The 13,811-nt window shown below is 39.3% G+C and overlaps 1 protein-coding gene across 5 annotated transcripts in view; it reads left to right on the top strand.

Moving 5' to 3' along the window:
- Nucleotides 227-13,811, top strand: part of LOC110255320 (lysine-specific demethylase 6A-like) — a 150,023-nt gene continuing 136,438 nt past the window's right edge. For 4 of the 5 annotated variants that reach the window (XM_021080983.1, XM_021080981.1, XM_021080982.1 and 1 more), the window contains exons 1-2: nt 228-728; nt 921-984. In XM_021080983.1, coding sequence (XP_020936642.1) covers nt 577-728; nt 921-984 — 216 coding nt within the window. In that variant the 5' untranslated portion in view covers nt 228-576. Of the gene's footprint in view, nt 729-920; nt 985-13,811 lie in introns of all 5 variants that reach the window. The other variant, XM_021080980.1, reaches the window with a different exon arrangement.

Below are 13,811 nucleotides of genomic sequence, written 5' to 3'. Positions count from 1 at the left end.
TTACAACGATGTAGAACAGTTTGCTGTACATGTTGCACACCCTTTTCCAAATCAGCGAGTCCGCTAACCAATTTACCCACGAAAGTTTGCGCCCCTTCCGGTTCCTGTACGGGTCGGCGGTGACTTCGTGGGAGTGATTGGGTATCTAGCAAGTTCGGTTGAGCCGCAAGTGACGTGAGTCAACAAAGGTCACGTGAGGCAAGCCCTTCGCATCAATTGGCGGCGCCGGGTTTAGGGGGTGGGGGCGTCACGGTTACTCGGGGTTTGCCCGGTGACACGATTGCAACTTTGTGCGGGTGCTGGCGAAGTTTGTAAGTCTAAGATAGTCTTCCATTACAGCGGGCTTCCGCGTTTTCTGCTGTCATCGCATACTCCATGATGTGACCTCGGCAGCCGAGTTGCGCAGCGTGGGTATTCGCTGTTTTTGCTATCAGCTTGGGCTTTTTCATCACCGCCACCTGCGTTGCTTGCTATAAAGTTGGTTTGCCTGTGTGTAGCGCCAAGACCTTCTTTTCGCGTCCTGGACTGGGGTTTGGTACATTTCGGCCTTGAGAATTTTACATTTGTTGCGTTTCAATGAAATCCTGCGGAGTGTCGCTCGCTGCCGCTGCAGCTGTTTTCGGTGATGAGGAAAAGAAAATGGCGGCGGGAAAAGCCAGCGGCGAGACGAAGGAGAGTTCCCTCAGCTTGACAACCGAAGAGAAGGAGGCGCTTAGCGGAATGGACAGGTACGGACCGCTGTTACTCTCCCACGTGGCTACCGACCGGCTGCAACCGCTCATCGGGGTAACTTGAGCTCGAGTTACCTCTGGTGGCGGCGTCGTCCAAGTGGTTGCTGCCACCCGTGCCTCGGGATGGGGAAGGGACCGGTCAGTGGCTTTACTTACGCGTTAATAAGTTGTCTGTATTTTCTCCCATAGCCGCCTCTTTGGGTTCGTGAGCCTGCATGAAGATGGCGCCAGGACTAAAACTCTGTTGGGCAAGGTAAGGCAGTCTCGGGGGCCAACGCAGTCCCCCGCTTGTGCCCTGTTGTCTTTGCCACCTGCAGCCACTGAGGCGCGTTGTGGCAGAAAACGAAAAATTATTTTGCTCTCTTCTCACCTGGATACCTCGCTTACTGCCTGGCAAAATTCTGTATTGTTGCTTGAGCAGCAGAGACGTCGGGGTTTTCGGGCAACGCCTAACGGTTATTTTGGAGCATTTTCTTTAGGAAATGATTCCTGAATTTCAGTATCACAGAGTCGTGAACGTGTGCAGATTGAAATTTTTCAAATTCCCATGCGCTGTTCTTTTTTTTTTTGTTGTTTTCTTTTTTTCCCCTTTGACGGTCGGCTTGAGAGATCTGCTTTTAAGTGATCGTTTTAAACTTTAATTACTCATGTTCTCAGAAGGGATAGTTTGTATATCCTTTGCAACCGTGAAGAGTTTGAATTGGGTATTGAACCAGTATACTGATTGGTGTGTTTTCGAACCGGGTAAACTGTTTGTTTGGGTTTAGCTGCTTAGATTTATTGCTGACAATGCCAATAATCCCCCGCCCCCCCCCCGCCCCCAGCACCTTGTTTTTGGTGTCTGACATAGACGGGCGAGTTTTCTCGGTTTATCTGTGTAAAAAGTTATCGGCACTGTCACTTAGTTAATGGCTGCCCCATCGGCCAAGATGGCGGGAAATAGTGGGTGGGGAAATGACGACGTGAGTTTTGAAGGAGGGAAGAGATATAAACAAGGAAACGCTAGCGGTAAGCGTGCTTTTGCATTGGTTACTGTGTCTTGATGGTGCATAATAAAAATTTAGCACTGATATTTAAAAGTAGAATTCTTAGATTACCAAGCTTTACAACAGCATTCGTGAACCTAAAATGTGCTTTGCAACCTGGGATCTATTTAGTCGTAGTAAACGATTGCACAAATACCATGTAATCTCAGTTGCACAAATACCATGTAATTTCAATCTTCTGAGCAAAATCTAGTTAAAATATATTTTTCTTTCATTTCATTCCATGGAAGGGGGTCATATTTCCATTAGATATTTACTTTTCTAACCGAGACTGGTAGCTGTGAATTTGTCTTACCTTTTGCTCCATTTCAGAAGGACGTATTAAGTATGTATGCTTTTTTTGTTTTGGTTGCACCCACAGGCATATAAAAGTTCCCTGGATCCTTTAACTCATTTTTGCCAGGCAGGGGATGGAACATGCACCTCCACAGCAATCTGAAGTGCTGCAGTGTTATTTTTATTGCACTGACTATAGGTAGAACGCTAATAAATTTTATTTTTAAGTTATTTTTGACAGTTTCTGTTGTAGTTCAGCAGTAATAAGCCCAGCTAGTGTTCATGAGGCTGAAGGTTCAATCCCTGACCTTACTTGGTAGATTAAATATCGGGTGTTGCGGTGAGCTGTGATGTAGGTCCATGGCTGCAGGTCTGATTTCCACCTCTAGCCTGAGAACTATGCTGCAGGTGTGGCCTAAAAAAATTTTTTTTTCTTGTCGAGAATTCTGAGCTGTACTTGAATTTATGTAATCTTAAATTTTTTTTTAACCTGTAATCTCACTTTTATCTTTGTTTTTAAGGCAGAAAATGACCATGAGATAGTGTAATAATTTGTCATCCAATCCATTTAATAAAACTCGAATTAAGCTTTGGTCATGTAGGTAATTATTACTCCGTTAACCTTATCACTGGGAGAGTAAACAGTGACTTTCTCTGATAGTATTTAAGCAGCAGTGAAGTGAGCCAGAGCAATGATAATGCCGGACCCTTAACTGCTAGGCCACCAGGTATTGCCTATTTTTTTTTTTCTTAATTTTTATTAAAAAACTCAGTATTTAAATATTTTATCGAAGTTCCCATCGTGGCTCAGCTAGTTAAGAACACAAACAGTATCCATGAGGTTGTGGGTTCAATTCCTGGCCTCTCTCAGTGGCTAAGAATTAAGGATCCAACATTACCCTGAGCTATTGGCCATAGGGCCAGATGGACTTTGGTTCTTGCCTTTTTGTGGCTGTGGTGTAGGCTGGTAGCTGCAGGTCTGATTCAATCCTAGCCTGGAGACTTCTGTATGCTGCATGTGGTTTTGTTGTTGTTTTTTATTTTTTTAATTTTTTTTGGTCTTTTTTTTGCTATTTCTTGGGCCGCTCCTGCGGCATATGGAGGTTCCCAGGCTAGGGGTTGAATTGGAGCTGTAGCCACCGGCCTACGCCAGAGCCACAGCAACGCGGGATCCGAGCCGCGTCTGCAACCTACACCACAGCTCACGGCAACGCTGGATGCTTTACCCACTGAGCAAGGGCAGGGATCGAACCTACAACCTCATGGTTCCTAGTCGGATTCGTTAACCACTGCACCACCATGAACTCCCAGAATAACTTTCGAAGTAACTTTTTAAAAAACAACAGTTCCCGTCGTGGCACAGTGGTTAACGAATCCGACTAGGAACCATGAGGTTGCGGGTTCGGTCCCTGCCCTTGCTCAGTGGGTTAACGATCCAGTGTTGCCGTGAGCTGTGCTGTAGGTTGCAGACGCACCTTGGATCCCACGTTCTCTGGCTCTGGTGTAGGCCGGTGGCTACACCTCTGATTAGATCCCTAGCTAGGAACCTCCATGTGCCACTGCAGTGGCCCTAGAAAAGGCAAAAAGACCAAAAACAGAAAAAAAAAGAAATTCTGATAGACTGAAAAAATCTTGACTGTAAAGTAATGTTATTTCATGTTGTAGAGGCTTAATTTTTAACTTGTGTTGAAGTTGAATATACTGATGGAAATTTGAAAATGGGTGAATCTATTACTTTAATTTTTTGTTTTATTTTTTTTTGCTCTTTAGGGCTGCATCCATGGCATATGAAGGTTCCCAGGCTAGGGGTGGAACCAGAGCTATAAATGCTGGTCTACGCCACAGCCACAGCAAGACAGGATCCTTGACCCACTGAGAGGCCAGAGATCAAATGCACAACTCCAGGGTTACTAGCCTGATTGTTTCTGCTGGACCACAACAGAAACTCCAAATCTATTACCTTTGTGTGATAATGAAGAAAAAAAGAATTGTGATCTTTACATGGGTAATGTATATAAGTACTTATTCAGAACCTTGAATAACCAAATGATAAATCCTCAGTTGTTAATACTTAATATCAAGTAAGAGTTTAGTATGAACTATTTAGACACTGTGCAGTATTGGGTTTAAATTTTAAAGAATTATTTTCATTTATAACTATGAAGGAAAACATGTTTTAAATTACAGTAGCATTTTTAAATATGAGAAGGCTTGAATTTTCATATATTTGGAGGAATTGTAGCTTCATTGAATAACGTTATGTTTTGTTAAACTACTATGAATGTTTTTCATTCACAATAGAAATGGAAATAAAAATTAAACATTTAGCTTTGTGATTCTTGTGAATCTTTAAGACAAGACTCATTAACCTTAGTATTAAAGTACCTAAAAGTGCAATGAAATATTTTGGGGTCTGGGAGAAACCTTATGGATCCATCTCTTCCTCCTTTCCTAGCTTTATTGAGCTATAAATGGCATTAAACTAAAACAGCACATTTAACATGCACAACTTTATAAATTTCGATATATTACATCCTTGAAAGCATCACCACAGTCAAGATAATGAACATATTACCTTCAGATGTTTTCTCCTGCCTTCTCCTCTTCCATATCATTAATGTGGCCTCATCTTCTTTTTGTCACTATGCATTGCATTTCTAGAATTTTGTATAAATGATACCATTCAGTAAGTGCTGTTTTTTGGCCTGGCTTCTTTCACTTGCTGTAATTTTTATGTTTCTCCACATTGTGGTGTGTATCAATAGTTTCTTCTTTTGGGTAATATTCTATTTTCTCATGTGATTCTTGACTACTTTCTTTTGAATCTGAATGTATCAGTAAAATAACTTACATGTGAAGTTGGACATCATTTTTCTTCAAACCCTGTGATGGATTAGCATCTTTCTCCCTCAACTTTCCTAGGCTTCAGGAGTGCTTTTGAACCCAATATTTAGTTTCTCTTTGTCTCTGAAAGAATTTTTTAAAGTATAAATGTTGGAGGAGTTCCCGTCGTGGCGCAGTGGTTAACGAATCCGACTAGGAACCATGAGGTTGAGGGTTCGGTCCCTGCCCTTGCTCAGTGGGTTCACGATCCGGCGTTGCCTGAGCTGTGGTGTAGGTTGCAGACGCGGCTCGGATCCTGCGTTGCTGTGGCTCTGGCGTAGGCCGGTGGCTACAGCTCCGATTCGACCCCTAGCCTGGGAACCTCCATATGCCGGCGGGAGCGGCCCAAGAAATAGCAACAACAAGAACAAGAACAACAACAAAAGACAAAAAGACAAAAAATAAAAATAAAAAAAATTAAAATAAAATAAAATACTGTTGAAGGCTTTGGGAATGTAATCTATTGCTAAGTAACTCATAGCTATTTTTTTCTTTTTTTTGTTTTTTTGCCTTTTCTAGGGCCGCTCTCGCGGCATATGGTGGTTCCCAGGCCAGGGATCTAATCGGAGCTGTAGCCACTGGCCTACACCAGAGCCATAGCAACGTGGGATCCGAGCGGTATCTGCAACCTACACCACAGCTCACAGCAACGCCAGGTCCCCAACCCACTGAGCAAGGCCAGGGATCAAACCCGCAACCTTATGGTTCCTAGTCAGATTTGTTAACCACTGTGTCATGACAGAAACTCCCTCATATCTATTTTTGTTTATTTAATTTTTAGTGTGATCTATGTAGTTTTATTGAAATTTTTTGTGTTTTGGGATAGTTCTCTTGATTAGTAAAAAGATTAGTAGGGAAGTTGTTGTTTGTTTACCATTTAATAATGTGTGCTTTTGCCCTGAGGGACATTTTTTAGAAAAGTTTTTGAGGAGTTCCCGTCGTGGTGCAAGGGAAAGAATCCAATTAGGAACCATGAGGTTGTTGTTCGATCCCTGGCCTTGCTTAGTGGATTAAGGATCTTTCTTTGTTGGGAGTTGTGATGTAGGCTAAAGATACGGCTCAGATCTGGTGTTGCTGAGGCTCTGGTGTAGGCCGGCAGCAACAGCTCAGATTCAACCCCTAGCCTGGGAAACTGTATTCTAAGGGTGCGCCCCTAAAAAAGAGAAAACACACACACAAAAAAAAGTTCTTGAGTAATGAAAGTAGTTTAAAATCGATGAAAGCATACTTTTTTCTTAATTTGATTTGCTTGCATGGAGAAAAATTTATTAAAATGGTTTCAGAATTGGTATTTTGTTCTGTGACGTTTAAATGGTGATTTAAGATAATCATCTGTTTAGTTTCTTTTTGCCGACATTTAAGTATTATTCATTTCCATTTTACGAAGGTTGTTTTTTGGGTTAAAAAGTGACAATAGAATTAACGTCATGTTTTATTATTTAGAAATTGTCTTTGATGCATTAAAAAGTATTTTCTTTTTAGGAAAATTGTCTTTTTAGTTATGCTTTTAGTGTTTACATATTACTGTTCAGGGTCTTAGGTCGACAGTATGTATGTTAATATAAAAATTTGGTACAATACTGGTAATAAAGATTAGAAGAAATTCTGGAACAGTTTTCCTGTCTGGGCACAATTTAGAACTGACGGGTTATAAATAGTAACTTGCTTAGTTTCAGTTTTCTTTTCAAAGATGAAATTACTCTTATAATCAAATAAAATGGGGAATATTTGACAATCATTATTTAAAGTATGAATAACACTGTATTTTCAAAAAGGAATTGTTGTGACTTGGGTGATAAAATTTATTTATAAGCCTTCACTGTTTAAACCAAAATGAAGTTTTTGTGCTTGGCTAACCAAGAAATTAATTAATTATTTTTTTTTTTGGGATATAGGTATGTGTTTTTAATTCTATTTTATTATGTTTTATTTATTTATTTTTTCTCTCTTTTGTCTTTTTAGGGCCACACCCACGGCATATGGAGGTTCCCAGGCTAGGGGTCTAATTGTAGTTGCTGCTGCTGGCCTACATCACAGTTCACAGCAACATCAGATCCTTAACCCACTGAGCGAGGCCAGGGATCAAAACCGAAACCTCACAGTTCCTAGTCGGATTTATTAACCACTTAGCCACGCTGGGAACTCCTTTTGTTTTTTATTTTAAAGTTTGTTTTTGCATTGCAGCTTGTGATGCTTTGACCTGTTTGCAATGCATGCTGTATGCTAGTTTTTGAAATGGTATATCCAGAGAGCTGATTTGTGTTAAGAAAACTCATAGTATTATTTGAATTGACCAATTAAGGCTTACCTGTTCATGCTTAATTGTTGCATATATGAACTTCCAATATATGAAGCTTCAAATAAATGGCTTATAAATTGAGATGATAAGTCAGAACAGTAAAAATTTAAGTGTGATAAGTGCAAAATCTTTTTTTAATGTATAGAGATAACACAGTTATTTCTATGTACTGAAGGGGATGAAAAATTCATTTTCCTTCTACCTGTAAATCTGCAGAAGATCATCAGGAGAAAGAAATATAATAACCTATACAACCTCCATTGTACATGAGAGATATCCAGGAAAATTTCACAACACTCCAAAATGACCTAAGCCAACACTTTAAATACCATTTATAACTTAAGGCAAGAGAGATGTTGGGGGTAGGAAGTTAGTAAAGAGGGAAAAGCAAAGTAACTGAGGTTACGATTGTTATGCACATTTAAATCTGAGGTTCTGTTGATGGTTCTTGTAATTTGGAATCCTTCTCTTTGTAGTACAGAGGGAGACATCTTAAATGTGTTGTTTTCTCTTGTAAATGTCCCTTACAGAAAGGTAACCTCTACTGTATTTTCAGAGATTTTCTTGGCTTCTTTCAGTAATCAGTTCAGCATAAACCCATCTCTGCCAAGTTGATTTTTGGGGCTGGCATATTTTGCTTTCAACCCTTAAAGCATGTCATCCTTTAAATATAAGATAGAGACCCAGAATGTTAGTGAAGAAGGAGAGTTATAAACTGATTCAAAACTCTGCAGTAAAGATCAGCTTAACAAATTAAAGTTTGAAATAGGGTAGTATTTCTTAGGTATGGTTTTCTTCATTGAGAGCATATGATACCTTTTCTTATATTGTGTTTAAAAGCATGATTTAAAATTAAGATTTTGGTTCTTAGAAGCGTAAAGGATAGTTTTCTAGGTTCTCTTCCTCTTTGGTCTCACTTTTTATGGTATTTACTTATGATATGGTTTCTTATCTTGAGACTTTTGAATGAGTGAGTATTCATTGTACACTTGAGAATATTTTATAATAGTTGTCTTATATTGCCCATATTCCTGGGCTGTTTTACATTCTACTCCCCTTCAAATATGGTCATATATACTTGTGAAATAAACCGTAAGTATTATGTTAGTGATACTCTAGAGTACCTAAGATTTTAGTCAGAAAGTCATCCTTATTGATATTTGACTACCAGTTTCTAATTCTTTGGACTCTACACCTAGAAGTGAATTGTTGAGTCATAGGATAAGTCTAAGTTTAAATCTTGAGGAACCAATGAAATGTTTTCCACACACCTTTTTTTTTTTTTTTACCTGTTTCAGATGTATCAGCTTGCTTAAGTTTAAGTCTTTCACATCCAACACATTTTGCTGTGTGTTCTGTCAGTGAGATTAACATTGAAATTTCTTATTTCTACTTGTTGAATTATTTTTCTTTTCAGTTCTTTTAGCTTTGATGTCTTGCATATTCTTTCAGAAGATTTCTGTTTTTCTGAGTATTGATCTTTTTATCATCAAAGTACCTCTTTGTTACTATTTTTAAAGTTTATTTTGTGTGGAATTAATATAGTAATTTGGCTTTTGTATACTTTTTTGTTTGCATAGTTTACCATTTCCTGTTCTTTTCCTTTGATTCAGATGTGTCTTTTATAGATACCCTGTAGTTGACTCTTTGCCAAATCCAGTCTGACATCTCTGATACTAGTTTGGAATGTATATATAATACTCATTCACTCTCAGCTTCTTAGCTTAAGGATGCCTACTTTATTTGCTTCCTGTATCATTTTTTATTGCTCTATTTCTTTGCCACTTTTTTGGAATTACATCCCTATTACTTATTTTATTCCATTTAGTTTCTTATTTTTTTTTAAGCTGTAGTTTTAAAATATATTGATGAAAAGTTTGCATGTATAAAATTCACCATTTTAACACCTTTTTTTTCTGTTTTGGCGTTACTGGGCCAGGGATCAGATCTGATATGCAGTTGCAACCTATGCTGCAGCTTTGGCAATGCCAAATCTTTTAACCCGCTGCTGGGGATCAAACCTGCATCCTGGCACTACCCGAGAAGCCACTGAGCCTGTTGTGCCACAGTGGGAGGTCCTTAATAGTTTAAAACGGTATGGGTTACTGCTTTTAAACTCAAAATGTGTGATTATTCTACTTTCTGACATTTCATCATTCTCCCCCCAAAAGCCCCAGAGATGACTACTCATAGCTTTTCTTTGCCCCCCCCACATAGAAACATTAAGTTATTTCCACTTTTTGCATATTTTGGATATAGTAGGCCCTCCATTATTCCCTTATTCTGCTTTTGTGGTTTCAGTTACCCACACTCAGCTGCAGTGCAGAAATATTAAATGGGAAATTCCAGAAATAAATACTAAGTTTTGAATTGTGTTCTGTTCTGAGTAGCATGATGTCCTGTTTCCAGAATATGAATCATCCGTAAATCATTCATGCTAGATATGCTACCCACTTCTAAGTCGTTTAACGCCTTCTTAGTTATCAAATTGTCATAATGATTATGTTGAATTTTACTTAATAATGTCTCCAAAGTAGAATAGTAGTAATGGCAGCAGTTTATACAATTAGGTACTGTAAAAAAATATCCAAATTACAATGTATGTTTGTAAATGGAAAAAAATGTAGAATTCCCTCTATGGCTCAGTAAGTAAGGAACCTGACGTAGTGTCTGGGAGGAAGCGGCTTTGACCCCTGGAGCTCACTCAGTGGGTTAAGTATCTGGCATTGCCACAAGCTATGGCATAAGTCACAGATGTGGCTGAGATCCAGTGTTGCCCTGTCTGTGGCATAGGTCTGCAACTGTAACTCCTAGCTGCAGGTGTGGCATAAAAAAATAAAATAAAACCTGTTTTGAACTATGGAGTCCACTTAATTTGTTTTTTCTTTCCCCAGTAAATTTTTACCATAGTGGTACATAAATGGTAGTTGGTTACTCCCAATTTTGAGGATGCAAAACTGTTAATAAAGAAGGGCCAACTGACTGTAAACTTGTACTCAAATTTTTTGCTGGTGGGGTGTTGGTACTCCTAACTCCTGCATTGTTCAAGCGTCAAATGCGTATGTAGGATTCAGACATCCACTGAGGGTCTTGGAACATATCCACTAAGGATGTATTGTAGTTTCTGTCGCCCTTAGGACACTTATTTCTTGGATGGAAGTCTGGTACCAGTTCATTTTAAACACCATGGTCTTATCATTGTCACTGGTGCTTATGATGAAAAGCTAGCAAGTAATAAGATAATTTTCTTTCTCTTAACATAGCAAAGTGATTTTTATGTTGTTCTTTTGAGATGTTCAGTGTGTTTTTTTATTTGTTAACAATTTGCCTTTAGATATGCCTAGGTCTGGACATATTTAGTATTAGTCTCTTTCAACTTCCTCGTTTGTTTGTTTGTTTATTGTCTTTTTAGGGCCATACCCACAGCATATGGAAGTTCACAGGCTAGGGGACCTGAGGCCGTTAGCTTACACCAGAGCTTTAGCAACATCAGATCCAAGCCACATGCATCTTCGGTCTACACCACAGCTCATGGCAATACCAGATCCTTAACCTGCTAAGCGAGGCCAGGGATCGAACCTTCGTCCTCAAAGATTCTAGTCAGATTCTTTTCCACTGAGCCACAACAGTAACTCTTCAACTTCCTCAAGTTTCTTGACTCTGCAATTTAATTTTTCAAAAGTCAAAGTTGGGATGTTTTTCTTTGTTCTTTTTTTCTTTCTTTCTTTTTTTCCCACTATACAGCAAGGGGATCAAGTTATCCTTGCATGTATACATTCCCCCCCCCACCCCCCCGCCCCTTTGTTCTGTTGCAGGCAGCCACAAGTCTTTTCTCCAAGTCCATGATTTTCTTTTCTATGGAGATGTTCATTTGTGCTGGATATTAGATTCTAGTTATCAGTGATATCATATGGTATTTGTCTTTCTCTCTCTGACTTACTTCACTCAGGATGAGAGTCTCTAGTTCCATCCATGTTGCCGCAAATGGCATTATTTCCTTCTTTTTTATGTCTGAGTAGTATTCCGTTGTGTATATATACCACATCTTCCTAATCCAATCATCTGTCAATGGACATTTGGGTTGTTTCCATGTCCTGGCTATTGTGAATAGTGCTGCAATGAACATGTGCGGGTGCATGTGTCTCTTTTAAGTAGAGTTTTGTCCGGATAGATGCCCAAGAGTGGGATTGTGGGGTCATATGGAAGTTCTATGTATAGATTTCTAAGGTATCTCCAAACTGTTCTCCAAAGTGGCTGTACCAGTTGACATTCCCACCAACAGTGCAGGAGGGTTCCCTTTTCTCCACACCCCCTCCAGCACTTGTTATTTGTGGACTTATTAATGATGGCCATTCTGACTGGTGAGAGGGTAGCTCATGGTAGTTTTGATTTGCATTTCTCTTATGATCAGCGATGTTGAGCATTTTTTCAAGAGTTTGCTGGCCATCTGTATATCTTTCTTGGAGAAATGTCTATTCAGGTCTTTTGCCCATTTTTCCATTGATTGATTGGCTTTTTTGCTGTTGAGTTGTATAAGTTGCTTATATATTCTGGAGATTAAGCCCTTGTCTGTTGCATCATTTGACACTATTTTCTCCCTCTGTAAGTTGTCTTTTTTTCTTTTTGGTTTCCTTTACTGTGCAAAAGCATTTCAGTTTGATTAGGTTCCATTGGTTTATTTTTGCTCTTATTTCTATTGCTTTGGGAGAGGGATGTTTTTCTTTGTGATAGTTACTTCAGATATTTTTCTCCACCCTCTTCCCCGCCCCCTCCCGGGACTCCTATTACACCTAGATTATAATGACCAGGCTTATCATCACAAGAACCTGAGGCTCTTTTTGTTGTTCACAAGTTTTGTTTTGTATTTTGGTTTTTTGGATTGGACAATTATACTGATGTATGAGATGTTTTTTAATTAGTTCTTTTCCTATTTCATATTTTCTATTGAGCATTCAGCTTTTAATATTTCTTTGCCAATCAGTGGAAAAATGGGCAAACAGCCCACGGTAGCACTAGATCCTTAATCCACTGCAAGGCCAGGGATTGAACTTGCAACCTCATGGACACTAGTTGAGTTTGTTACTGCTGAGCCACAGCAGAAACTCCTAATAGCTTTTAATTTGTATTTCTTCTAGATGTAGTGTTTTGTTTTTTTTTGTTTGTTTGTTTGTTTGTTTTTGTCTTTTTTTTTTTTTGCCTGTTCTTGGGCTGCTCCCGCGACATATGGAGGTTCCCAGGCTAGGGGTCTAATCAGAGCTGTAGCCACTGGCCTATGCCACAGCCACAGCAACACCAGATCCTTAACCCGCAACCTCATGTTTCCTAGTCGGATTCATTAACCACTGAGCCACTACAGGAACTCCTGGGTTAATTTTTGAATAAACATTTTATTTTTAGATGTTAGGGTTTATTTCGCATTTTAAAATAAGTTACTTTAAAATGTATCATACAGTATGTACTTTTCAGCTACTTTATTTTTTAAACCTTTTTTTTCTTTTCTTTTTTTTTTTTTTTTCAGGGCCACACCCAAGGCATAGGGAGAGTCCCTGGCTACAGGTCAAATCAGAGTTTTAGGTGCTGGCCTATACCACACAGCGCAGGGCAATGACAGATCTGCGTGTTCATGGATACTAGTCAGATCATTTCATCTGAGCCATCATGAGAACTGCAATATATGTGGGTTTTTTTCTTTTTAAAAATTTCTTTTAGGACCACACCTGTGGCATATGGAAGTTCCCAGGTTAGGAGTCAAATTGGAGTTGTAGACACTGGCTTACGCCATAGTGCCAGCAACGTCATACCTGAGCTGTGTGTGCAACCTGCACCACACCTCAGAGCATCCTAGATCCTTTACCCACTGAGCAAGTCCAGGGTTCAAACCTGTATCCTCACCGATAGTAGTTAACTTTGTTTCCACTAAGCCATGAACTCCCACTACCATATCTTAGATTCCACATAAGAGATATCACATGATATTTGTCTTTCTCTTTCTGACTTACCTCACTTAGTATGAGAATCTTTGGTTGCATCCATGTTGCTGCAAATGGCATTATTTTATTCTTTTTTGTGGCTGAGTAATACATTGTGTCTGTGTATCACATCTTCATCAATTGGTGGGCATTTAGGTTATTTCCATGTCTTGGCTATTGTGAATAGTGCTGCTGTGAACTTAGGGGTGTGTTTATCTTTCTGAATTGTAGTTTTGTCTGGATATATGCTGGATCATACGGTAGTTCTATTTTTAGTTTTCCAAACTTCCATACTGTTTCCAGAGTGGTTTACTAATAATTTACATTCCCACCAGCAGCGTAGGAAGGTTCCCTTTTCTCCACGTCCTCTCCAGCATTTGTTATTTGTAGACTTAATTTATTAATTAAGGACATTCTGTCTGGTGTGAGGCAATAACGCACTGTAGTTTTGATTTGCCTTTTTCTTTTTTTTTTTTTTTAGCTATTTCTTGGGCCGCTCCCGCAGCATATGGAGGTTCCCAGACTAGGGGTCGAATCGGAGCTGTAGCCACCAGCCTATGCCGGAGCCACAGCAACGCGGGATCCAAGCCGCGTCTGCAGCCTACAC

This window comes from Sus scrofa, chromosome Y (genome assembly GCF_000003025.6).
Source record: "Sus scrofa isolate TJ Tabasco breed Duroc chromosome Y, Sscrofa11.1, whole genome shotgun sequence".
NCBI lineage: Eukaryota > Metazoa > Chordata > Mammalia > Artiodactyla > Suidae > Sus > Sus scrofa.
The sequence above is the reverse complement of the archived record's forward strand: the minus strand, read 5'-3'. Positions and strand labels throughout refer to the sequence as shown.